Source organism: Meleagris gallopavo, chromosome 4 (assembly GCF_000146605.3).
Source record: "Meleagris gallopavo isolate NT-WF06-2002-E0010 breed Aviagen turkey brand Nicholas breeding stock chromosome 4, Turkey_5.1, whole genome shotgun sequence".
In the NCBI taxonomy this organism is placed as follows: Eukaryota; Metazoa; Chordata; class Aves; order Galliformes; family Phasianidae; genus Meleagris; species Meleagris gallopavo.
In genome coordinates, this window is record NC_015014.2 from 20,697,205 (window position 1) to 20,724,998 (window position 27,794).

General features: G+C 41.7%; 1 protein-coding gene across 2 annotated transcripts; it reads right to left on the reverse strand.

Annotated features, from left to right (window-relative positions):
* Positions 1–207: 207 nt before the first annotated feature.
* On the reverse strand, positions 208–27,474 carry LOC109367224 (rho GTPase-activating protein 24-like). Of its 2 annotated transcripts, none has more exons than XR_002114127.1 (2): positions 26,853–27,233; positions 208–1,362 (listed from the first exon to the last, which is right to left on the reverse strand). XR_002114127.1 is itself a non-coding variant. In XM_019614628.2 (2 exons), the coding sequence occupies exons 1-2, from the start codon at positions 27,328–27,330 to the stop codon at positions 1,115–1,117; spliced, it is 339 nt and encodes a 112-aa protein (XP_019470173.1). In that variant the 5' UTR covers positions 27,331–27,474; the 3' UTR covers positions 1,100–1,114. The 2 variants fall into 2 exon arrangements, 1 of the variants encoding a protein (XP_019470173.1); XM_019614628.2 differs by lacking the exon at positions 26,853–27,233 and adding an exon at positions 27,240–27,474 and having other exon boundaries at positions 1,100–1,362.
* Positions 27,475–27,794: the final 320 nt, after the last annotated feature.

Here is a 27,794-nt window from a genome sequence, read left to right on the forward strand (position 1 = left end):
CAAGTGCTAGGAAGAAGAGCTGTACTTCCCAAAATCCAGGCTGGGTCAAACACTTTTGTTTTGATGGCTGCTTTTCCAACTCTTGATTATCAGAACTATAAGAGATATATTCACTTCCAATATATTAATTACTTCATAAAACATTCATACTGATGTATAACACGTAAAAACACCATAGATTATTTAGTTAACCTATGCTGTCTAGCATTGTTTTAAGAGGAAACAGTTACCAAGGCTGTCACGTGAAAATGCTGCTTTGAAAGCAGCATAAACAAGTACTTTCTTTGGGAACAATTACCTCAAGTCTGAATATTTTCTTAACATGTGCACCATAATACACGCCGTAAGCTTAATAAAACTGCTGTGGCCTTTACCATATAGGAAGCTGGATTAACGAGTTCTACATCTCTCAAGTCACTGTTAAAATCCACATAAGCATAAACCATCAAAAATGTAATAGACAAAGATATGAGTGCGATATATATTCAAACATCTATACAGACATAATTCACAGAGTATTTTCTAAAGTCACAGATGGGGATGATCAACAACTACCACACTGCTGAAGGTGCTAGTACAAGATTTCTCAATTTATTATCAGAGGGGCTCAGACTTGCCCTGGGCTAAGAGGCAAAAGTTATTTACTCTGTTCTTATGGCACTCTAGAGATAGACAGTCCTAAAGCATGCCTGTCAGAAAGCTAAATAAGAAAGTAGATGAACATTAAGGAGCAGTAAATTACCACAACAGAACTAGGTAGCAAACAAGTCTAATCTACACTACAGATGGCAAGGTATCTAGGCTACAGTCTTATGGGATTTCCTATCTGTAAAGACACAAAGTAGAAATACTCCAATATTTTAAATAGCAAAAAAATACCCAGTACCTTTAAAAAGGCAGCTTATCCATATGCCTCAGGTAAGTATATCATACTGATTTTTGCCACTCAAGCTTCATTTGGACTATTTCCCTTTAAAAATGCTATAATGAGAAAACCTGACTGGGAAAAAAACTTTAGAGATCATATGGGGAACCATGTAACTGCCAAGGCCTGACTCTGCATTCACAGTAAACAAAACCTCAAGTTGTATGGAGTCCAAGACAGAGAGGTTTCTTAAAACGTGACAACTCCACTTATGTTAACCTTAGGACTGTCACTTACCAGTGGCTTGATTTCATCTTCATCTTTGAAATAATAAAGCTGGTCCCCTTTGAGAACAAACCAGCGTGTGTGCCAGGTCTTGACGAAGCCTCCTTGCTTTCGCAGCCATCCACACTTGATTGTGCCATGCCGCCCTTGGCTTGCTGGGGGCAACTCCACAGAGCCATTGTGTTCGTCCATGCTGGGTCTGAGCAATTCTCCTGCCCAGAAGAGGAAAAGGGAAAAAAGTCAGATCACAAGTCAAGCAGTAACCTGTTCATTTTCAACAAAACTAGAAAACGATCAGGTCCTGACTGGCATCCACCAGCTGGGAGAGTACTACTCAGCTACAAGAGACTGTAATAATAATGAAATAAGTTGTTACAAAAAACAGGAAAGAGGCAAAAGATTTTTTCAGCTAATGCAAGATATCTTCATTGGCACTGAAGAAGAAATCAGCTTTCTTCTCAAAATTAGTACTGCTGGATTATGGGCAGTAAGAAGAAATGAATTGACAGTACATCTTCATACTAAAGAAAGCAGGATCTACTACCCACACCTTATTCAGCATTATCTGACATATCTCTATTAAAAAAAAAAAGCTGGATTATCTGATAAAGTAATGAAGTTAGTCTCCTGGTATGGTGGACAGTAAATAATTAGATATCTCATCACATAACCAATCCCCTAACTGGAATTTATCACATAGAATCAGTTAGAATGGAAAAAGACCTCTAAGATCACCAAGCCCAATCATTATCCTAGCACTACCAAAATGATTATCTTGGACTACATGGTCTCCTTGCTGCATCCCTGCAGAAAACCCAAGCCAGCTTGACCTATTGCTGCCACTTAGGCCAGCCTCTAGGCAGAACCAAAAGAAAATCTTAAGTAATTACTTGTCTTAGTGCAGCGTTAAGGAAACTAGGTCCCTCAGACCACAAACAGGAATGTGACCACCAAAGTTACAATTAACTTACCACTTGGGTGAAAGGTTTTTCTGTTTCATTCCACAAACACATTGCACTAGTACTAACATCAGTACATGAGCTAAGTATTTGTATTTTAGCTAGACAAGCAAAGTGTTAATTGACCTATATCTCCTTGTTGATAAAATATACCAAAGTATTTCTGTAATACTAAAACAAACAAGGTGCAGGATAGACAACTTTCTACAAGCATTAAGTTCTCACACGTGGGAGTAAGATTTCCATTAAACTAATGTGATATTCTATACTTCAACACTTTCCGTACAAACGACCATATTATTTCTTTTATCAGTGAAATGATTCTCTTCAGTAGCTAGTTCCAGCCACCCAACACATTTTTGTTACACATTATTATATTTAGACATGAGACTAAGTTTATTTGTTGTTTTCCATATCTTTCCTTTCAGAATCTGCCTACTACCAACCAGACTGAATCAGAAATTCCAGCAGCTGGCTCACTTTCACTAGTTGTTTTTACAGCTGCTTCAACACCAAGATCATAAAAATAAATTGCAGTAATATCAGGGTGCTGGCACCAACGCAGAGAACAACAAGGTGCAAACAGTATGTAAATAACATATGACAAAGTGTGGAATTATACCAACGTACTCCAAAGCCCTCTCACTCTCATAAGATGAGGTAGAAAGTCATACATTTTCAAGCACTAAACGAGTATATTCCTCATGCTCATCTTCTGAGCAGGAAATGCAACTTGCACTTTCTGCCAGAATAAACTCTATATACTTGGCCAGCCTCCAGCTTAGGTAATGACCAGAGTCAAAGAAATCCTACACAATCCATTCACTCGTGGCTGGCTGTGAGCAACATTCTCAGGCTTGCCTGAACATTGAGAGAGCAAATTAAAAATACAAGGAACATTCCAGCCTCAGCCCTTCTCACTGCACTGGCTCAAAGATCAGTATCAGTACCAACTTTCTCCATGCTCCAAGCAGAAAGGCTGTGCTGGTGCCATGCACAAAGAGCAGGAAAGCACTTCTCAGCTACTGCTCACTTGATACTTGAAACATGGAATTGGGCAGCTCCCACCGAATCTCAGCCCTTTGCCAGGAAATTGTTGGAAAAGTCATTAAAACACAACAAATCCAGTTACATTGAATAGTCACAGGACTGTAACAAGATACATTTGGCAGGAAACGCTGGTTTGCTCTACGATCTTATTCTCTCTGAAATTTCTCATGGCCTAGAGAACACATTTACAGCATGCAAAGTTGCACCAGCTTTCCCTTCCAGTAACCCATCTCCACCCTTGCCATCCAACCAAACACTGTCTCTTTACAGGCCAAGGTCAATCTGGACCCAAACAAATCAAGGTGAGAAGCCCCAGAGCACTGGCCCAACACAGTTCTGCTCCCCTGCTAGCAAACACCACAAGTTTGCACAGAAGTTACTTCTCCACACCAGGGGCATTGAGAGATATCCTGCAAAAGGCTCAGATTTTCCATCAACAGCAGACTCAGTTTTTTGATGAATAATATCTGCCATCTAAATATGCACACATTTGTGTGCCAAAATCATAAAAGTCTTTATGTCGCAAGCATGCTATATACAACTAGGTTTCAATATTTCAACATTTAAATGAGATATAGATAATTTTCCAAGCAGTGTCTTATTTTGGGTTCCTTTCTGCTTATTTCCCCTGAGCTGCATAAGCAAAGTGTCTAAGTTTAAGGTTCTCAGCTTCTTTCAGATACAGAGCACTGCCTCCAAGCACAGAATTTCCTTTTGATTCCTCTTTGTTTGGTCTGCCTGAATAAAAACTTTTTAATACTGTTGAGTGAAGACATTGTCAGCAGTTATCCTGCACTACATCTGAAGACACCTGTATCTCTGAGGCAACGTGGGACACATTTGTGAGCAGCTGCTGCAGACAGCAAAAGATTGTCCTACTTCTCCCTATCAGTGCGCTTCAAGCCAGGCACTATTCATCAGTTGTGTACACGAAAGGAAAACACATGCCAAAGAGGTTAAAAAATACTCAAAGAGAAGAATTGACATTCCACTACTGCTTAGCAACCATTTTTACACTGCAAGGAGAGTTTCACAAGTTCTGTTACAGCAAGGACAGATTTTGAAGCATTCCTACCTTGTACTTAATTCAAAAGCTGTGGCTGTGCACTTGCCAGTGGCTCTCCAAACACCTTTGGAACGCACATTATACTTTTATCCTGTGGGCTTCCTGAGACATCTGAGAGCCTTTTGTAGCAGCCCTAATCATAGAATCAGGCCACTCTGAATTCCTCATTCTTATGTTTGTCTTATCAGGGATAGGTTGAAGATATTTTGCTTGAAATAATTCACTTCCAAGGCCTACATAATTAATTCTTCAGCAAGACAAAATCATGAAAGCTGTGTCAGATTAGAGAAGACCTAATCCACAGTCCAATGAAGCCAATGGAAAGACATCATTTCTCAGTGCATTTGGGGATCGGTCCCAAAGAGAAGGAGCCAATACTTTTGCCAAGATGTTGAGCTCATGTCAAATATAACACTTCAGTACCTAGGTTGAATTCAGCATACAAACTTTTCTAAGTATGCAATTTACTTACACAGATCCAAGCACAACTATAAAAAGCACAAATAAAAGGGCAGTAGAGAATTTTAAAAGACTATTTGATTGCATTCAAATATTACCAAATTACAATTAATATCAGTTGCCAAATTCTCTTAGGATTCTTAGGGGAATGGTACCTGAAAACATCAATTTCTGTGTGCATATATAAGCTTCTGTGGTTATGGTGGGTGTTGGCTCAGATACACACAGTATAAGCCACATAAATGAGATCTGGACATCAGCAAGCCTCTGTCAACATCCATGGTGCCAGCAGCATCCATTCCACGAACGTGCGTAAGAACTTCTTTACGGTGAGGGTGACAGAGCACTGGAACAGGCTGCCCAGGGAGGTTGTGGAGTCTCCTTCTCTGGAGATATTCAAGTCTCGCCTGGACGCCTACCTGTGCGACCTGGTGTAGGGAACTTGCTTTGGCAGGGGGGTTGGTCTCGATGATCTCTAGAGGTCCCTTCCAACCCCTACAATTCTGTGATTCTGTGAATCTAGTCACTGAGGGACATCAAATAAACTCACATTAAAGGAATCACGTAATGGATCAGAATATCAAGAAACACGTGCCATAATATATTCAGGACAGCACTCATCCAAAGCTGGTGGACAGGAAGCTTGAGTGTGCCAGATGTCTACCGGTGCTGCTGAAATGCAAAGTAAAGGTAGTGCCTACGTATTAAGCATGGCCTTTGATACAGAATTCTAGTAAATGAAGATCTGATGAATCAGAACCTCTTGCCACTCATTTTATGTCCTTTCTGCAGCTAGCATTGAAGGGAGCTCTGAATCACTCCTAAATGCATAATTTCTCTACTTGCCAAAATGTATTTCTTCTCCACAGAGCAGCAAAGTCATATTGGTTTCCTTGCTAGAAAGTGTATTTTGGTAACTTGATTATGTCTTTCCAGGTGTCCCCAAAATCTGTCAGTTCCTGCTACATGCAGCAAAGCAATTGCTGCAGCTCAGTGACTACAGCTTAGTACCATAATGTACTTTGGGCAGTTGTTCCAAGGTTAATTTCTATTGTTTTAAAGCAATCTTCAGATAGACAATATTTATCCTTCCGCCACTTCTGCAGTAGCAGGAGGCACAACAAAGCTGTACAGCTAAAAGCCCTCTGTCTGTTACACTCCTCTGACAACCATAAGCAACTCTGTTCTTTCCACCTCCTAATCCAGCTGACTATTTCTGAGTTAAGATGGACTCCACTTCTTAGTCATATTGAAGACTTGGAAAACTGTCACATATTTGTGTACAGTTGGTCTAGCTATCTCTTCCCAAGTGCAGATGGCCTGAAATAGTCTGATTTAGCAGCAATTGCACACCACTAAGAAGAGTTTTGAAAGCTTACAGAGCAAGTTGTAAGGATAACACCATCTGTGTCACATTTCTGCAGGTTACTTATTATGCATACTGTCAGGCTTTTCCTCACTTTGGAGCATACAGCTGCAAGACAAGGCTGATGCTGCCGGTGTGACAGAGGAAGCGAAGGTATGAAGGAAGCAGAGTGGTCACACATTACAGGTTTCTACCTGGGCTTCCACTTCAGGCTTGTTCTGTATAAGTGCTTACACTACAGAGAAATTCATACTGCAAGATATCTATTACAATCTGAAAAAGCAGACAAAACAGAATAGATAGAGAAGAACTTCTGGTAGCTGAAGGGTCAATTGATGTAAGACAGGCAGAGAACTGCAGAACAGTTGGCAAGTCTCAGGCTGAAATGCTGAGCAGCAAAAAGGTCAGAGAGCAAGTCAAAGGCAGCATCTGGAAGAGCAAAAAGATCTTCCAGCTCCCAGATGTCACTCCCAGCTAATGAGCTACACTGCCTCCAAGCATCTGACACTGAAAAACCCCAAATCTTGTTTACAGCTTCATACTTTACATAGAGAGTGATCACAAGGACAGCTTAAAAACAACATAATTCACAGATGCCACTGGTGAATACTTCAGCATTTACAGCATCGTCTTACAAAAAGGAATTGATTAAGAGATCGGTCCAAACATGATTCTAGTACATAATCCTTCAAAGTATAAAAAAATCTCTGGCACTACTCTTTGTTCTCAAAGACTGACAGCCAAAAGCATCTGGATATGGAAGTCAGCAAGCTCTCAGACCGCAATGTGGCTGCATGCTCTGCTAGAAAATCCAACACAACTTTCCATGCTGTCCTTCTACTCTCACAGCATTTGGAGCTTCCTTTGTTTCTTGTAAAACTGACCAAGATAATTAAGATGTTGCAAATTACATTTGCTAAGTATGCAAGCAGGGGAAAAAAAAAAAAAAAACACACCATGGTTTAGTTTGTTAACAGCAGCAGCAACCTCCTCCCAGATCCACTGCAATTGACTGCTTCCTCAATGCTTTCAACTTACTTGCTCCTTAGCAAAAAGCTGAATGTCAAGTAAATGTTACTCCCCTTTTGCATGAAGCATGCTCTACAACTAGGTAGAGAAAATTCCCCTGTAATCACCAGGTCCCCTTCGCAACTGCACCAGCAGCATCCCAAGAACAGCGCTAGGGGCACATGTCTGGAGGTACATCATGTGCAGCATGCCTGCAAGCAAGCATGCTGACAGCAGAGAAGCCACCATGGACTGTATGCAGGTAGCAAGCACCCATCCTCTTTTGCAGCATGGTCTCAGAACCACAAATTCAGTAAAGTCAGAATCAAAGGCTCAGGCTTGGCACACTCAGGAGTGCAGCCCCTTCCATTCCTACTCACTTCAGCAGCAGAGCTAATGTTTATATTCTTCCTGCATGCCAGCCTCAGCAGGACCTAAACTTAATATAGATTTACTTTTGAGCAGGAATCACTACAGCTCTAACACTTTTCAGAAATGTTTTATGTAAATGGTAATTGCCTCTGTCACTTGAAAACATTAACCATACTGATGAATTTCCACACTACAGAACTGGAGATAATACAGTCAACATTTTTAAAAGCATATGTATGTCTTTCCATGGAGAGTGCCAACACAAAATAAGCACCAGTACTTTCTAGTTGGTATTTCCACCTTCAGCCCGGGAAAGCATTAATGCATACTTACCAAGTTAACATTTCACTTCTTTAAAACCAATTTTGCAGTAGAAACACAGAGTCCAAAATCCTTTATATATTGCAGAAAGCAGTACCAACTCTCATACCCTCTACACTGTTTCAGTTAAAAAAAAAAAAAGATGCTGCAGTGCTACTGCTGTGGCACTGCCCCTTCCAGTAAAGCTCCCTGCTCACAGTATCCGTATCTTCATTAACATTTGGACAATGATCTTTGAGGTCTCTTCCAACCTGACTGATTCTGTGGTTCCTAAGCCAGCCTCAGGACACACGGCCTTGACTCTCAAAGTCAAGTAGGCTGCAAAAAGCAAAGTGGTTGCATTAAACCCCAGACAGACACAAACACAGCAGGCCCTGAATCTGCAGGAGTGGACCTTCATTTTTACATAGTATAATTTGTTCAGCACCTCCTTTAAGAGTGGTGAGCTATCCGGGGGACATAAGGTCCCCCCTGCTGTGAATAACAGCTCATCAACAGCATAAAACAACATTAAGCACAAAGTAGCATGATCTACCTTCTATTACCAACTCCCTTTACAGCAGGGAGAACCTGTTCTTTATAAGTCTTGATCTGTACAGCAGAGTATCAGCATGCCCAAGGGGAAGGAGGTTATGAAGCACATCCAGAGGGCCTTGCTATTTCACATTGCTGTAGTCAAAGCAACCAGGAACCTATATCCTAGCTCTCACTGCAGAGCAATTGCACTCTAGGATTTTTAGTGCCATGTACGTACCGCTGAGAGCTGCTATCTCATCTTTCCCATCTCTTTGGTGGTCACTGTTGAAGAAAAACAGGACCAAGCCAAATTCCTTTCACAGAATAAATAAAGAGGTTTTCTGTCTCTCATCTATTACAAATATCAAAACTGTCATTGCAAAAATATTTTTTTGGAAGATCACGTTTTTTCACACCTGCAACCTTTATGCTATCTGTAACATGTACCAATGCCATCCTGCACTTCAAAAGCAATGTGTTTATCAGTGCAGGATACCACCAGAAGTTTAAATCAGTGCTCCACAAATTCAAGCAGCTCCCTTACTCGCCTAAGCACATAAATAGAGAATTTGTTTTTGTAAAATACAATGCATTTTGGAAAGTATGAATTCTGTGAGGTGACTACTAAGCGCCATCATCAGCCCCACAGATCATTCCATAAACCAATCTAGTGCAGTAGAGTTGGGTGAAAGTTTCAGGTCTGACTTCCTCTACTTTAAAACTGTATGTTATGTGCAAGTTTTCCCACAGAACTGTATAACCAGCCTTTAGAACAGAAAGCAGAAATGCCATTGTAAGGGATTTTAACTCAAAAACCTTCATCCTGAGCAGCACTCTGCAGGCACTGGATTGTGGTAAGCTCATGATTTCAGAGAGAACACCAGAGAAGGAAGGAGGGAAGGCACACCAATTGTGCACATGTGGGCACACACATTTCAGGGGGTCCTAAACTCTCCAGACTAGCAATAGCTTCAAGTACTGAGTGTCTGGAATGCATCTTATACTTCACTGAAAACTTACACTAATGAAAAAAATACTACGTATTACAAAGCAATACAGTCTCACTGATAACAGATTGTTTGCTACCATTTTTTATCCTCTGAATACTTATTTTTCATTCTGCTGTTCCTCCAAGTTAGAAAGTAAAATATCCTGGTAGCAAGTCTGTAGAAGACAATTCTGTTTATGAAAATTGTCTTGATTATACCAGCTTGAATTGCATCTTACTTAACTTTAAAAACCAAGTTTTATCAGAATAGATACAAGCTTGATAAGATTTTTCAGTGTATCTCCCAATAGACATAGTGGTTCAAGATTGTGCTTAGTCTTTCATGAATGCAAAAATGTAAGCTGACTTTTTCTGAAGCTAGACCAACTGGTGAAAACACTGGAAAAAATTGGAACAACTGCATTTTCCAGAAAAATAGACACTGGTACTTGACTTGTGAAGCTGCAGAACAGGCGTCCTTTACTTCTTCACTTTTCTATTTTTGTTACTTTACAGTCTTGTCTCTTTGAAGACATAAGATTACCGGTACACATCCTAGACAGTGCATTTCTTAACAAAACATTCAAGTACCTAGAAAGTTCTCAAAGTTTCAAAAATAGCTTTAGACATAAAAAAATCCAGACTCAGCAAGCTGAGAAACAGTCAAGCATAGCTGACAGATGTTAGACTTTTGTTGACTGCATTCAGCCTCCCTGGCAATAAACTGGTAGATATCTGGAAAAATGCAAAAATTGTCAAAATCACAGCAATGCTTAGCAGCACCAACTCTTCTGAAATCTTAAAAGTTCTTGTTGGAGAAGTTTGCCTCTTAGAATAGTGAAATTTGCCACATGCTTCAGTGAAATGACAATGAAATTAACTGAATTGCTATTTGTGACTAGGATTCTAACACAGCTGTATCATCTAGGCTGCTAGGCTGGACGTGACTCTGGGCAGCCTGGTCTGGTGGTTGGTGACCCTGTACATAACAGGGAGTTGAAACTAGATGATCATTGTGGTCCTTTTCAACCCAGGCCATTCTGTGATTCTATGATTTACGATTCTAATCTACTCCAAGGCCAGCCTAAGAGTCCAAACACACAATATAAAGATATCAAACTCTATCACATGCTTTTTCACTGGACATGAGATCATGGACATCAGGTCATCATGCAGGTGCATACAGAGAGAGCAGGGGCAGGGCAATAGTGAGCTCCTCCACACTACATAGGCTGAGTAAAACCACAACTAGTAGCTCTGATATCAGCCCACTGCACCCCGAGGCTCAGCCCATGGTGCAGAGATGAGGATCATAACATATAAATAGATAAAAGAAGCTACAGTGTGGAAACCCTCTGTTGTGCACACAGAGGAACAACTCCAATGCAATGCTTTCATTTGCAGTGAACATGCAGCTATATTTCATCAGGAATGAAAATATGTTTCCGGCATTCCAGCTCTCTACTAAATTAGACACAGATGATGGAGATTTTTTTCCAAACATATGGAAGACAACGCAGCTGAAATCTCAGCTGGGCCTTGAGAGATCCTGTACGTAAAGCACTAAGCTTTCTACAGCACAAAAGACATCTAGAAGGCTACTACTGTGCTTTCATTCTGTACTGTGATTTAGGATGATATTATGAGACTGTTAAAAGAAAGTAATAGAAACCTTTCAAGTGCCCTCAAAGTCAGATGTCTGTGTGTCATGTATCTGGACAACTTCTGCTTTCAATGGAAGCCTGATCTCTACTTCAAAGAGAGGAAGTTAGGCAAAAAGGGAAAGAATGTACACCTAAGTGCTGTCAGCTCCAGGAAACTCAAGACCAAAGGGCCATATCCATCACTTTCCCAAGACTCTAAAGACACACCAAGGACTACAAGATACTCAACCAACAGCAACTGAAGACCCAAGCTCTTGCATTCCTCCATCTCTGCCACCAGTTTATGATCTTTGCTCATTTAATTATTTGAATAATCACAGCATAGAAACATGAATTCTGCACATACATTGCTATATAACTTCTGATTGCTGCAGTCAGCAGCTTCAACACTTGGGATCTTCCAAAGTAAAATGGAAATTCTGCATGTGATATCTTTCTCTGCTACTTTCTGCATGTTTCAAAATTTCCTGTGAACACAACAGGATGGTGTTTTGCAGGAAATGCCTGAAACATTCTCAAAGGAGCACCCATTTCTGGCTCAAGAGTCACAGAAGATTTGTGAATGGACTTAAAGATAAATGATTTACCACAGGATTTCCATGCAACCAAAAACTTTGGTGTTGAAATAGTATTAAATACTTCACTAGGACTATTGACCAGAGTATGATGAATAGGGCTAGGCCAGAGGGTTACTGAGCTAGCCATGCAGAGCTCTTCACACAATGACATGATTTCTCTATGTGTATGTATATACATACACACACATGCATATATACACCAAAGATGTTGGGTGTTAGCAAAGTTTTCCTATTCTAGTACTACTGGTGCACATACCATTAAAAAACACACACTGTAAGCAGATGGCTTGTCTACAAGGTCCTTTGCACACAAAGTTTAAATCTTTTGTGCTGGAGGGAGAAGAGTGCTCTAAATTGGGTTTCTACAAGCAGTTTTCAAAGTGCACTTCTCAGTAGTCTTACCACAGATGGAATTTTCACCTACGGACAAACAGCTACCTTTCAGCTATCAGGTTAAGACATAGAACTGGCACCATGAAGGACAGTGTAATAGAGTACTCCAGCCCACACTAAAATGGATTGTTTTTCTCAAGGAAGTCACTAAATGAGCTAAGAATGAACCTGTCTCACAATCTAAGATTTGTCTGCTATCCCCAGAGGGCATTTTGATTTGCAACCCTATAGCAATATAGACAGTATTACCACTGTCACAGTTGCACAGATTTTTGAAGAAGCAGATGCAGTAAGTGGGTCAACATCAGAGAATTTTTCAATGGACTTGTCACTGAAAAAATCAGGCACGGGACAAAAGTGAACACAAAGATATACAGCCTCTCCCTGTTTTAAATTGTTTTTCCAACCTTTAAACACTTATGAATCATTTAGTAGGAGTCTGAAAAAGGTACTTAAGAGAAACACTTAACTTTCCCTGTGATGTTTGCTGCAGATAACAAATTCTGCAAGATAGAACCATGAATACAACAAAGGAACTGAGGAACAAAACACACACGTCAATTTTAGAGCCTGGTCATCATCTGTTCAACCCGGAATCCATCACAGAACAAGAATCAAGTCCTCTCTGAAGAGATCTACTTTTGCCAGGAGGACAAAATGAGTCTAACAACCAAACTAAAATTGACCCTACACATCCAGAGTCTACCACCAGCGCATCATCACACAAATCACAAGAGGTGACTCAAAACAGAGAAAACATCACAGCCAGCTCTTTCAGCCTAGAAGAGAATGAGACAGCAGTAGGAAAAAGAAAAAGATAGCTCTTTCATAGTATTATAGAGGCAATTTTTACACATGATTTTAAACGAGTCACAATATAAGCAAAGTAGATATTTATCATGTTGATTACTTGATGCTGATACTTGGCAATAAATCTTTGTGTGATTTACTGTCAAATTCATGTATAAGCTCAACTACACATAACAGTTTGAGAAGATGAATAGCATCATTTTAAGGTTGTTAAAGCACAATTATGATCATACTCCAATCCATACCGAAGTTTCAGCTTCACATTCCAAACCCCATACCTTTCTGAATATCATCTCTTTTCAAATTTGATTTCAAGTCTGGCTTCTCATTAAAACCGATGATTTAAGAAACATTCTACTACATGAAAATTCAATACAGAGTATTATTACTTACATTAGATACTGTTTTACAATACATACTGAAAAACAAGCAACTTCATTCTAGTTTAAAACTAAATATATTTATCCCAGTAACAGTCACAATTACACAAATGAGCATTTTCTGGTGGGTCTTCAAGAAAGTGGTTGACCAGCCCCATTGCATACAACACCCAAAGCAATATTGCACAGCTCCTAGAATTAGGAAACCAACAGCATTAAATGGTGGCAAACAGTTTCAATAATGCATCTTCTATGCAGACAGAACACTACCCTTATATTTGGAACACGGAGGCAGAAATCTGACCCTGTACCCGTGTCACACTTAATATGAAGGACTAAATCACAGTTTATCCCTTTTATTACTCAATTGAAAACCACACAAAGCAAAAGAGAAATAGAAGGAAACTGAGAAGATGTCACCACAGTGGACAGACAAAAGGAAATCTAGACACATCTGGATGTTATGAAAGCAACATATTTTCAACATGACTTTCCATTCTTCTATCTGGCAAATGTGTATTGTATGTGCTAAAACCTAATCCTGAGTTTTTTGAATTACAGTTCAGAAATAAAAAATACCCCAGAAGAACGGGCAAGCTTTTCCTGGTGAAAAACATGATGAACAGCATAGCACAAGGTGAAAAATGTTTTAAAAGGAATAGATTTCAATACATTATTCCAAAACAAAGCTGCTCTAATACCTTCCATACAGTTCGATGTACAGTTATACTTGTGCAGAAGAAGGAAGGGCACAAGCAGCTCTCACAGCAGTATAACACCTCCCGAGAGACTGCTGCAGAGCCTGGGGTACCCCAGCAGAGATCTCATATCTGGGTTTGGAGAAGCGTCCATCCAGAATGCACCTCAGGACCCCAATTTTCACTCAAGCAACCCTGCAATGAAGGTTATTCCATGCAAACATTTAAAGCTTCAGTCTGCAAAGCAAAGCCTTCACAAGCTGTTTTGGCATCCCTAAAGAATATGGTCATTTGGAAGCGATGAAAGATTTTACACAACTCAGACTTAGTCCAAGCTACTCCAGAGTTTTCCTTTCGATCCTAAGGAAATGGTCGCTCTTGGATTGCATTGTAACTTCAAGATGTAAAAGATTATTTGATTCTCAAGAGAAGCACAGGAATCACTTTTGATAGCGAAAGAACAAAGGATACATTTATTTCAGCCTATTTCTTGCAGAAATCCACATTTTGAAAACACATTTTGTCTTCTCTAATTAAAATAGTCTGAAAGGAATATAAAGTGTACATAGATCTCTCTCCATTACTGTTTCCTAACAGCAGTAATATGTAACAAATTATTTCCAAACTTTCTTTCCAATTCAATCTGAAAAATAATAAATCATACCAACATATTAGCAGCTTATTTTGGGTGTTTGATTTTTCTCACTGGAGACAGAGACAGCTTGGAAGGCACTCAGAGCAGAGGAATGAAGATGAGTATTTGGTTGTACTGATACCGTGACAGCCAAGAAAAGAAGACAAAACATTCCACAGATGCTTAGAGGGTGCAAATAGCAAGAAGAAAACAACTTAAAGGGAAAGATGACAAACATTGATGCACTGAGGCAGGAAAGGCAGTGGTTCATGAAGTACATCAGCCATGTCTATTGGCAGCTGTATAAATCAGTGGAGTCATCTTCCCACAGCATGTGCGAGCAAGCAAACGCTGCCTCTTTCAGGTAGCAGAAATAAAAACCATGCTCCATGTCTCAGCAAAAGCCCTCCTGCATCTCTCCACTGCTTCAGAGCAAGAAACACAGGCGTCGTGGGCACAAGTGCGGTTACTTTTTCCATGCTCCACCTTCACCCATGTAGAGACTAAGAAAAAAAAAAAATGCTCGTATTCACACAACTTGATGATCCTGACAACTACAATACCATAAACCCAAAGCTTTTGTGACGATCCCATATGTAAACACATATATTCTACAAATAGAATTCTTTTACTGTTTACCAAACAATCTCCTAGTATTGCTACAGCCAATTGTTTAAGTTTCCCAGAGGTTTGAGATTTGCATGGTTTCTCATCAAGATCACAATTTTAAATGTGGTTCCAGTGTTACACAGCAGTTCAGGTTAAAGCATTTTAGTACTCCTCACTGCTAATTATTTCTATTGCCTAGATAAGAAAAAACAAGTCAAAATTATTTGTACAATGTTTTGTACAAAGACGATGGCAAACCTGCACAGGTTAAAACATCTTTGAGCACTGAACCCAATCCCTGCCACAAGCAAGCTGCCAAGATATCACCAGCCACAACTGGGGCAAGTGCTCCAAGTCCCATGCTAAGAGCTGCTGTGAGGGGAAGGGATGTTCAACAGTTCCACCAAAGTGCAGTTGATCATGGAGCTCATCCCAAACACCTATTGATGCACAGGTATGCTCCCCGAATACGTACAAACATAATTTATTCTGGCCCACTGTAGGGAGGGGCTGTAGTGAGCACCAACTTGTACGTAGTTTTTGAAGACATGTACACTTGGAAACTTCTTTGCCTTCTGATATCACAAAATAACTTTCTACTCATTTACTCAAAATTTGCTAATCCTGCACAGCCACAGAAGAGCAAATGAAAATCTGTCTCTCCAGAAGAATGAGAAATTAGCTCTTATAGCATTCATATTTAGCCATCACAAAAGCTTGCAAAAGTTTATTGTATCGCAACAATAAAACATTTCTGAAGAACAGCTTCTCTGTATTAGCTGTAGAAAACAGCAGCAGCACTAGCATAACTATGCAAAAAAGCAAAAAGTTATCCTGTAGACCTTAGCTCTAATTACTACTGAATAAGGAGTGAGACATTCACAACATATTTCACAACTTTCTATGCTTAAGCCTATTTGTATGCCTTTTAAAATGTTGCAACATACACAAAACGAGAACAGGAAATTAAGGACTACCCACTAAAAAGAGGATTTCATTTTAGGCATAGCTCAGAAGAGCTGGCAGCTTCAAGTTCAGCAGCTTGCCATTACACTGAAGACGATTCACAAGGCACTGCAGCAGGGAACATCTGTAATCACTTAATTCATTTCACTTCTTTGTTCCCCCACCCAACACAGCATTTTTGTGAAGTGCCACCCTGAGCTATTCAAAGTTTTCATGAATTCGGCAGTCAGATAAAAATCTAGAGTTGCTCTTGCTTGTACTTGATGTTTGTGATCAATAACATGATCCCATCTCTGTTCCCTGACTGATAGAATTATTTTTCCTGCAATCATTCACTTGCAGATTGTTCACATTTATCACCTCCTTCCCACAAATGCCTTACAAAGTTGAACAGCTGCACAGATACGGACATTTGTGCTGCCCAACGACGAAGCATGGCTATTAGCAACAAGCAAACACACTGAAGACGTGCAGCTTGGGCAAACTGAAGGGGTTTGAAAGCCTAGAGAACCATGGCAATTACTCATTTTTCTTCCACACAGACTTATTTTTCCCCTCGCCCTGCCGATGACATCATTCTATTTACACATCTCATCTGTACAGACACAGAATAAGGTATGTCTAAACACAGTTCAGCAGCACTGCTCCAAGAGGCAGTGATTCAACACCCTGTTCTTCCTGTAACACTTCTCTCACATCCCACAGCCAATTCGCAATGGCCAAGTTGGTAGATCCCTACTCTGTACATCACACCCAATTACTTCTGCTCCAGGCCAGGCTAGATGTGGCTCTGGGCAGCCTAGTCTAGTGGTTGGCAACCCTGCATATATAGCAGGCGGTTGAAACTAGATGATCATTGTGGTCCTTTTCAACCCAGGCCATTCTATGGTTTTATGATCTCGTTCCAACCAGGGCAAATCCATGGGGTTTTCTCAGCAACATGGGGCAGACCAGAAGGTGACAGAAAATACATGGGCACAAAAATGCTAAGGCTATAGAGAAGAACATTTCTAGAAACTATCAAGAAGTACCTGTTGCTAAACACACAGCAACACAGCATCATACATCAAGCTGATATCTGAAGATTCCATTTGTTAGCTGCAAAAACGTAAATAAAGTAGTAAAAAACTCGCAAGGCAAAAGTTAAGCCTAGATGCTACCAGCAGAAACTGAATAGCAACAGGCCCTGGGCAACAGCTTCAGGGTCTCCAAGCCAAAGTAGCTCTGACTTTTCCACAAACAAACAAAAACAAGTGCAGGAAAAAAAAGTCACTGTTCCCTTTTGGTGGGCTCCTTGACTGAGAAAAACCTGTTTAACAAGTGAATTCAATACTAACCTCTGTGGTAAGACTGAGGCTTCTCCCCCTCACTTTTTACTGTCCACTGCAACTTCAGAGGCCACAAGACTACTCAGGAGGCTATCTCATGAAACTTTTCCAAATCCTCCACATCCATTTCCTGCTTCAAAAAACTCACAGCTAAACCAACCAGTCATCCTAACATTACAATGGATTGCCAAGCCCCTTCATGCATGCTGCTGTCCCAGGACAGGGAATAATTGCCCTCCATTCTGCTGGAAACCAATACCCTTCTGACAGAAACCTGGGCAGAACCAATTCCTTCTCATATCAGTTTTAAGCCAAAACACAGTCCCTTTCTTGAGAGATCTTTCAGCACCACCAAAAATATCACAAGTTGCAGTTTAAAGATACTCTCTAAAGAGCTCTATAAAATTTTAATAGGCTAGTTAAAAGGGGAAGAAATTGCAGGATCATGTCATGATTTCCACGGTATTTTACTTTTTCCTATCTTAAGAGTCTTGAAAAATCATACAAATGACAAATTAGCCAAAACACATCATCTTTTTGTTCTGCTGTGAGTTCCAGAGCAGGCAGTTTGCTCCTATCAGTTTCCAAGTGATGTGTCAAGGCATCCAGGCTAGGAGAGCCATTCAAGTCTTCTGGCTTTTAAATACATCCAGAAAGCTTGTTTAACAAGCCTATTTGGCACTAATTTATTTCTTTTTTCCAATAAGTCATCTTTTCAGTTTTGTGATAAGACTTCCACCTGTCATTGTTAGTCCTCCACACTAGATGCCAAAGAAACTGTGCTCCTGCCTGCTTCTAAAACCCACAGCAAACTATATTTCCCCAGGTGCCCAGAAGCACTCTCAGCTTGTTTTTGAGCTCCTCTACATCCTGTGTTTAAGCCTACCCATGAACTTCACACTGACCTAGAAAGGACCTTGTGACAACTCAGTTTCTGAGCTAACACCTTTTAGTCTGCACAAATTCTTTTACCTGCACTGTTATACCACAGCCAGCATTCAAGAAGTGCTGGCTGAAGCTGTCAGCAATTTCCTCAAAGAAGGGTTTTAGACATGCTTGCTATTTGGCTTCCATCCTTCTAGGCAATTCCACAATACCATCAGTTACTCGCAAGTGTGTGCAACACTCCATTCCCTGAAATCATGAGAAGGTGGATCACAAGTGATAACAACCTTACGTACTGACATAAACCAAAACCTACTCTATCTTACCTACTGACCTACCCTCAAGAGCACTGGGTGGGTAAATGCAGGCCTTTCAACTCTAGCTGCATGTCATAATTTCTGAACAGCATAATTTCCACATAGGCAGGAGAGGAACAGCAGACAGTACAACTTCACCTACAGCATCCTAAAGTTCTACCGTATCAGGCGAGGAGGTTTAACTGATAGTCAAAAAAGTAATTCTTGCTGGGAATCCCAAACCAACTAAACTTATACGGGTAATTGCCTGACTAGCCTAAAAATTCCTTCATCAGAAGATGTAGTTAACGTATCCCGGTTTTATTCTGTGAGTATGCCACAGTTAAAATAGACCAAAAGGGACCATTCTTTAAGCAAAATGGTATTGTTTTTCTTTTACCCTATCTCATCTACCCGTTCATCCCAGACTTAACTGCTTAAAAAAACAACAGTGGACAACAGAAATTGTCTCTCAAGATGAAGAGGCGGTGTGTGCCAGGCATACTATAGAATACTACAGGACTTCATAGAGTTTGGTAGCATGCAAATACAAGTCCTTTGGGATACAAAGATTTACATTTAATGGGAATTGTCACAGCGCTTTGAGTACTTCAAGGCTACATTAACTAAGATGCACACAAACCATACCTCACAAGGAACATCTGACCCCCAGCTAGGGATGAAAGGAGCAATGAGGCCATGAATCAGTAAGGTACGCAACTTCATATTCACATTAGAATGCTATTTAAGGCAACATGGCAGAAGAAACTGAACAGCCCACTGGTCTGTCAGACAGAGCAGTCTATCATGTGACACCTCCAAGGTTCATAACAAATCAAACTTTTAACATGCTGGACTTTTCCAACAAGAAGTACAAAAAAATTCAAATAAGTGAAATCAAACCGCTCCAAAATAAGATGTTATCACAAATATCACACTCAGCCTCTACTCTACCCCAAAAGCCACACTGTACAAAGATATGTTGTGTAATTTCTGGCATAAGAGGAGAAGTATTGCCAAACTTCAAGTACCTTCATGAGGGAGAGGTATGACAGACCAAAGGCAAAGTCTCATTTCATCCATGTTGAGCGCCGTAAGCCTGGCCAGGACACAGAGCTGAAAACCCAAGAGAATTCTGCTTCTTAATTACATCCTGCACTACCTCAAAGGTGAGCAGAGCTACCAGATCTCACAGGACACGTTTCAGCTAAGAAATTCTCAAACCTCAACTTCTGCATGTATCAGCACAACCCAATTGCTCTGCCTACAGTCCAGCAGTACTATCAGCCTGTAAGCACAATCAGATTGGTTCACTGCTTGCCATACCTGTGCACAGCAGTGCCTCTCTGACACCTGCCCATTTTTCAGATCCTCAGAAAAGCAGCTGAAATGCCACTCAGGCTTGCTCATATCCCTCAGCACCACTGCTCGCAGCCCGTTCTTCCAGTTTTCCTCCTACCACTGTAGCAGCATGACCTTTTCATTATTGTTTCCTTGCCCTGGACTCATTCAGTTCTTGGTATAATAGCACAAACTAGAAATCATTTCCTTTACTGGCTATTTCCATTAGGTATTGTACACTATTTCATCACTACATACTGGACACTTACGGAGCAACAGTAATGAACGTGTCCTTGTGGCTAGAAATGACACCATTTTCTATTACTCCCTAAGAAAAGGAAGAAAAGAAAAAAAACTCACGTCTCAAAGCCTTTCTGCTCACACCGGGCGATGAATACCTCCGAAGCAGTATCCCAGGAGTGACAACATCAAATAAGGTACAGACATCTGACGGGAGCCTCGGCATTTAGAATTCTTTCTCCTGATGCTAGCAGAGGATCACCCTGATGCTAAACTCCTGTTCTGCAGTTCTCCAGTTGCCAAGGGCAGGTATCGGGTGCTGCGATCCTGCATTGTACAGCTCTGCTGCGTGAAAGCTTAATCTCGTTATGTGATAAATGGTCTTGACACTGAACGTGCCATGTGGCAAGCGCCTGCTTTAGTCCCTTCCCTGCGTGAGTCCTGCACAGCAAAGGGCAGCACCACAGCTGATGCTGCATGTAGTAAATCCTAAGTAACAGCTGACCAGACCAGAGTTGAACTGTCACAGCAAGCAAGCAGAATTGCTTGCAACATCAATGTTGGGATATTGTAAATTCTTCAGAATTAGTCAGGTTTCCCAGATGCAAACTCATGGTTGACTTGCTACAGAACAGAGCCCTCAAAGGGAAAATAATGAAAAAAGTCTTGCCACAAGCAAGATGAGGGTTTGCTGCTGGTTGTATTTTCATCCTGGCACATCACGTAACACATATGAAGTATTCCCGCAGTAAGGGACTACTCTGCTCTTTCACATCAGTTCATGCACATAGAGCACAACCTTCCAAATCATTAAACACAGCTTCTGAAGCCAGCCCCATAGTTACTTCCAGAATGAAAAAGCACTGTCAAAACAGCTGCAGTAATGTTTCCCCACATTGCACCCCCCACCGTCCCTAGTCAGGAATTCCTGACCGCAAGAAACCTTTGTTTCACGTTCCAGTTCACTCATGGACAGCCTATACCCATTTACTCCTGCATTACCATCTAAACTAACAATGCCTTCCCACTTTCACTAGCTTACATAAAAGCCAGTTCTGATTCCTTCATACAGACAAGCTTAAACAGATAATGGAGCAATCTAAAAGCGCCTAGTCCCTTTTGCTTACAAACAGATAAATGGTTTTTGCCTTCAGCTTTCAGTATTCGAAGCTATGACTTGTGGCAGTGCCTTCTTAAACCTCCTTGCTGTTCATTCAGGTGTCCTTCGTCAGAAAAACCCTAGGAAAGCCTGCTAGCATAAGTCCTTGATCTCTACTTGTACAAATATGTGCTATTTTAAATACCATTTTTCACACATTGATAGAGTGATTCCATTTGAGTGCTGTACCTGAAACTCTTCATCCCATGACAGTACAACTGAACAATACATTCAAGTATAAAACTAGTCTGCTTCATATTTTACAGCTATATCCCCTGAACCATGCTACTGCCCAGAGTGCAAGCATGTGAGCCATTAAACTCACTTGAAATCACATGGTTTTGATTACCACTCTCCATTTGCTTTTTTTTTTCCCCTTTTCTTTTTTTAACAGAGTTGAGCATCTAAGTCCATAGCTGCTACAAACTAAAGCAAGCTGACATTACTTGCATTAAATTATTTCAGAAATTTGGGCTTCAAGCCTCTCAAACCCTGTGGTAACGAGGACACATTTCATAACAGTTGAAAGTCCTTCTCCACGTTAATAATTGCTTACCTGCAGATGAATTCATTGACTTTTACCTAAACTGTGTTTTAAATGCAGCTTTCAAGTCTTTGGAATGCCATACAACAAAATTGTGTGCTTTTACTATTTTTAAAAATAATAAAATGAATGGCACTGCAAGTAAACCTATCTTACTGCAAATACTGAAGGGTATTTTCCCATACAAATAAAGAAAATTTGTTCTGAGCCTTACAACAGTTATTAATTTGCAAGGCAGTGTTGCTACTACATTTTTCTTTCCAAAACTTGATTTTTGGCCAAACTTCAGACCTATTATTGAATTCAACTTCTTGAGCAGGACTTCTCCCATTCACTTCTATACTCGACAAATTTCACATCAAAGTTATTCAGCTCAAAACACCATGTGCTCCAGCAGTGCTGATGATTAAGGTCCCCAATACTACAGGGAGCATCGTAACACCAAGCCCATCTTGCAGATTTCACTTTCTAGGAGATTCCTTTCAGCTCCACTAAATGCAGAACCTAAGCAGGTTTTTCACTTGCAAGCCTAAGAACTCCCAGTACCTTTAAAAAAAAAAGAGTTGCATCACTGCCTCCAAGTCCCAAAATAGGTCTTCTGACACCTTTATTTATCTTAATGCTTAAAAGAAACTAGGAGGGGAAAAGAAGAAAAGTCTGTGGGAGCAGCTGCACAAATATTGCAGCTGCCAGAGACAGAGCTACTCTCCAGCATCCAGATTTCATGTTTTGTGTTGTGCAATACACTTTGCAGTCGATAACCACAGTGACTTCGCATCCACGTGACACAGGGTTTTGATCTCAGTTGTGGCCGTGAGACAAAAAGCTCCACGCACAGCCACCAGAAAACAACACACTCAGGTCTGTGTGCCTAGAGAGTAGTTGGACATCCAGAGGCTTAGGGGAAATTCCCGGACATGAAGGTTATAGAACAAATACACTGCTTGCTGTGACTTCATGTGGACAAACACCTTGAAACTATCATAGAAAGCAAAGTTCCTTATGGTACAAGGATTTACATGAACTTTTTCTCAACATGCTTCAAATCAATAAAAGCTCCTACCCATCCTAATGCCCACACATTTCCCACTGAAGAACAGCAAGCGATCCAGGACAGCAAGAGTCTATGCCAAGCTGTCTGCTGCAATCATTCAGCTTCTTCAAACAAGCAGCAAAAATATCAGGTTATTTTTCTCCCAGTTAATGAACTTTCAAACAAAACACAATTGTGACAACAAACAGCAGCTATGATGGGCCAAAATCATCCCTGCAGCCCAGCATGCTACCTTGGGCTGAAGTTTAGGTCTCAGTAACAAGCAGAACTAATACAAGCACAGGATGTCACTCTCAACTAGCTACCCCCTTAAACTCTAGGTTTTCCCCTTACTAACCACAACTTTTTCCAGCAAGTATTTGTGCATCTGAATTATACTTTAAGTCTTACGTGGACACAGTCCTACCTCCTATTTCTTGCAAACCCACCACTCCTGCTCTTAAGATATATCCCTCTTAAGGCTCCTGTACTGGTAGAAAAGTTACCTCTTCTCTCAGGTAAGCAGCAATAGGGCAAGAGGGAATGGCCTTAAGTTGCAGCAGGAGAGATTCAGGTTGGATATCAGGAAACGTTTCTTTTTAGAAGGAGTGGTGAGACAGTGGCACAGACTGCCCAGGGAGGTGGTGGAGTCACCATCCCTGGAGATGTTCAGGAACTCTGGAGATGTGGCAGTGAGGGGCATGGTTACTGGGCATGTTGAGGATTTGGGGGTTTGGTTGGACTGGATGAACATTTTCAACCCTAATGATTTTATGATTGTTATTCTATAAAATTGCCTGTTCACCCTCCCGATGCCAATCAAGATTTTTAGCTTCTGTAGAACTTCACGTCTGCTCCATTTGGCAGGCAAAGATCAGCAATCCAGTCATACTCCCAACTGCTCTAGAAGAGACAGCAAAGGTAGGAAAAGGACAGGAATTAACCAGTTAATTCTTAGAAGCAAACGACACAAAAAAACCTCTCTCCTAAAGATGTACTTTTCTTAACTGACATGACACTTAACTGCACAGAACTAAACATAGGAAAAAAGAAAAGCATTTCATTGCAAAAAGCTGTATAAACACTGCCAAAGGAATTCAACTCAAGTTGTTGAAATTTGGTCTTGTTGGGCCACAGCATGTAGAAGCCCCTCTAAATGAAACTATACTGCAGTGATCAGAACAAGTTTATTAAAGTTAACAGCATCATGCTCCTTCAATACCCCCAGCCTGGTGAAGAGTGGCATTTTGATCAGAAAGGCCTAACAAAACCAGAGCTGGGCTGGACAAACAGAACGAGCTCAAACAGTTAACAGGTAAATTGCAGACCGTGACTGCAAATGAGACACTGTCTCAGTGCAGGTGGTTTGCAGTCTCAGGGGAACTCACTTATTTCACTGCTTAGCCAGTGGCTTAGAAGTAGAAATAAGAACTGTGCAGCTGACAAGTAGCAGGGAAGTTGCTAGAGACAAACAGGAAAGGCAGCTGACAGCCACCAATCTGTGCATTCCTCTTCAACAGATGCACGAGTGGCAAAGAACTGACAACAGCTAACAGTGCTGGGGGTCTGCTCAACACAACCATCAGCGTCACCACCAGATGATTTAATGAGGACAGAAAAAGTTACAATAAATCTTCATGTTGCAGCAGGACTGCACCTGAAGTATCGCTTCCAGTGAGAATATTCAAATGTTTAAGAGTGTTTCAGAGAACTGGAAAGTATTTCAAGAAATAAAGAACTGGAGAGTACATGGATGGAACTGGGTTTTCAACTTCTAAAAAAAAAAAATTCTGACAGTTTAAAGAGAATACATCCTTCACTTTTCTTCAAGTCTAACAGCTAACTGAGAGTGTGTTCACCCACAGGAGAGTTCACAAACAAATGCCAGCCCAGTGCTACAGTTTAACTGCCACAATGTGCACCAGGAATTTTTAAGAAAGAAACTCAGGTCAAGCACTCCCCCACCTAATATATATAAAACAAAGTAGCAGCAGCTCCAGGAAGAAAGCATATTTCTAAAGGCCATTCGGTCACCATAAACACCAAGAAGCCTGCAGTGAAGACAGCTAAGTGTAATAGGATGCAAATCACTTCAAGCTACCCACTGTGAATTACAACTCTATTTTTCCCTGGTGTGTTTTAAAAATCACATACTGAATCAAGCAACAGGAGCTGAAGAGGTCCTGAGAGCTGCTATGTGCTATAGCTGCACCAAGAGCTCACAGGGGATTTCTGTTTCTTGTTACTTCAAGACACAACCTCATCAGAAGCCCAACCTATTACTTGGGAGGCAGTTCTCTTGAAGTGATCTCCTTTTCTGTCTCTCTGAAGCCCATCTTCAGGACCAGGAGTTAAAGCTACCTTCACACACTTAGCCTTTTGTGTGCATGCATGTACTTAAAGTAGGGTTAACTTTGGAATTATCTCATTAAGGAATAGAAGCAGAGAAAAGTCCAAACAAAGAAAAAACACAGCTGGGAAACAAGGCAGCAAATCAAAGCAGCAGCAGACGACTTTAGACATCACGCATGAAGACACACAAGTTTGAAGCACATTTATTTTTAACACAACCCACAGCATCACACAGTGGAAGATACTTTTTGCAACAACAAAGCCTGCCACAACACAAGAATTTCATGGGAATGGGAGTTCAAACTTTGCTTTTCCCTTTGCCTGTAACTCTGCACAGCACTTAGCTGATTTCATAGAATGGTTTGAGTTGGAAGGGACCTTTAAGACCAACTAGTTCTAACCCCCTGCTATAGGCAGGAGCACCTCCCTCTAAACCAGGTTGCTCAAAGCCCCATCCAGCCTGGCCTTGAGTGCTTCCAGGGAGGGGGCCATCCACAGCCTCACTGGGCAACCTGTTCCAGTGTCTTACCACTCTCATAGTAAAGAATTTCTTCCTGATATCTAGTCTAAATCCACCCTCTTGCAGTTTAAAACCATTTCCCCTCATCCTGTTGCTACACGTCCTTATGAACGATCCCTCCCCAGCTTTTCTGGAGGAGGGAATTCTGGCACTTTGCTTCATACCTTACATAGATAACTCCCTTAACTCTTCACCCAAGGGGAACCTAATCCCTGGATACACAGAAAGAGTGTCACCATACAGATACAGAACCACACCACCACTGAAGCACTTAATGGCTTCATACCAGTTGATTTAATAGGAGTTACTGTCTTCTCCCAGCACAATTCAGATAAATATCACATAGATTCAGAGCATTGCCTCTATATTCATACAAGGAATTAATTTCGTTTCTTATTTCTACCTACACAAGACAAGGGCACCTACCCAAAAAAGACCATGCAGCTTATTTCCAGTTCTCTGTTGTGCAAAGTTTCTAACATCACATGCAGTTTATTTGCCGCTGAAAAAACACCCCCACGCCTCATCTGACAGCCTGCACGCACGATACTGGAAACAGACAAGTGTTCTGCACATCTCAAAACTAGAAGAAAAAAAGAAAACTGCTGCTTGATCTTAAAAAGAAATCTGCTCGGTAACTCTAAAATCTACTGAAGATTCCCTAACTCGTGGGCGATTACAGTCCAAATGCTCATCGTAAGTTTGTCCCAGCAAGCTTGTTATCTCTGAAAGCTTATTACAGACATTTACAAAGAAGAAAAGAGATGTTAAGACGAGTATCGCCAATCCAAAGACTAATATTAGCGCGGGGATGGCAGAACGCACAAAGGGCTCCTTCTGATATTGAGTCCCACGAGTAGCAGGATTGCACATCTTTCGCTCGCATCCCCCCGAAAGACGCATCCCTCCCATCCGACGGAAAGACATGCTGCTGTCGGGTCTATGGGAAGGCTGAGAAGAGCAGCGCACAGCCGCACGGAACGCAGCACCCCTCGGCAGGGCAGAGCCACCAAGGACGCACCGACAGCTGCCGCCCCTCTGCCTGCTCGGCAGCAGTCGTTTGCCCACTGTACCACTCCGTTTTGTCACCCCGCCGGAAATCACAGCCGCCCTACCTGCCCCGCTTCTAGCGGGAGCCCCACAGCTGCCCGGCACGAGGGTTCCTACCTTCCGCAAGCAGGGTCGATGCTCTCCCCCATAAGCGTGGCGGCTCCCCGAGACAAATTCGGGAGCCGTGACAGCCGGGTTTAGCCCGCTCGCACTCGCAAGTTGCTCGTCTTTCCCCCTCTCGGCAGCGCTCGAAGACGGCTCCCTCCGGCCGTCCCTAAGGAAGCGGCCCAAGAAGTTGGGAAGAGCGACCGCGCTGCGGATGCGTGCACGCACAGCCCAGAGGCTGGAGCAGCCTCCCAGGGCCGGCCCTCAGACGCAGCCCGGGGTTTCACGTTTCATTGGCGGCTCCGGAGGAAGCCAGCCGCCTGCCCGCACATCGCTGGACGCGTCGCATCCCACCGCTAGCATCCCCTGCAGGGCTCGGACACGGCCGGAGCTACTCACCGCCGCTGCACAATTCGCCGGAGCCAGGCTCAAAGGCAGTTCCGTCTCCCGTGACACGCGTAGGAGACGGCAAGCGGATGCCAAACGCCATCACCCTAGGCAAATTTCTTCCTCTCCCACCTCAAGGGTTTTTCTGCGTGCAGTCCCTCTAGATAGCTAGACATGCTTCGGTGGCTGTGACCCATCTGTTCTGAGCAGCCTACAGCTCTGAGCCATGGAACAAGAGCTCTGCCCCACACAGACCGAACAAGGGTCTCCTTGGGACTGGTACACTCAAAGCAGTGTGCATTCTATGCAGGCTCGACTGATTCAAAAGAATTAGCTGATCATAGTACCTTTAAAAAGCACAGCACGACACCTCCAAGCCTGAGCAGGGGTCTAACATACTAAGCACACCTATGGCAAAGCCTGGCCCACTGCCAGCCACACAGCAGGCACAGTTGGTGGGGGGGTTGCATAGTGGAGCTGACAAGTCTATAGAAGAAACGGAAAAAGACTTTATGCTCTACCCAAATTTCAGCTATTGTGCACGTGGACAGACCTAAAGTCACAGAC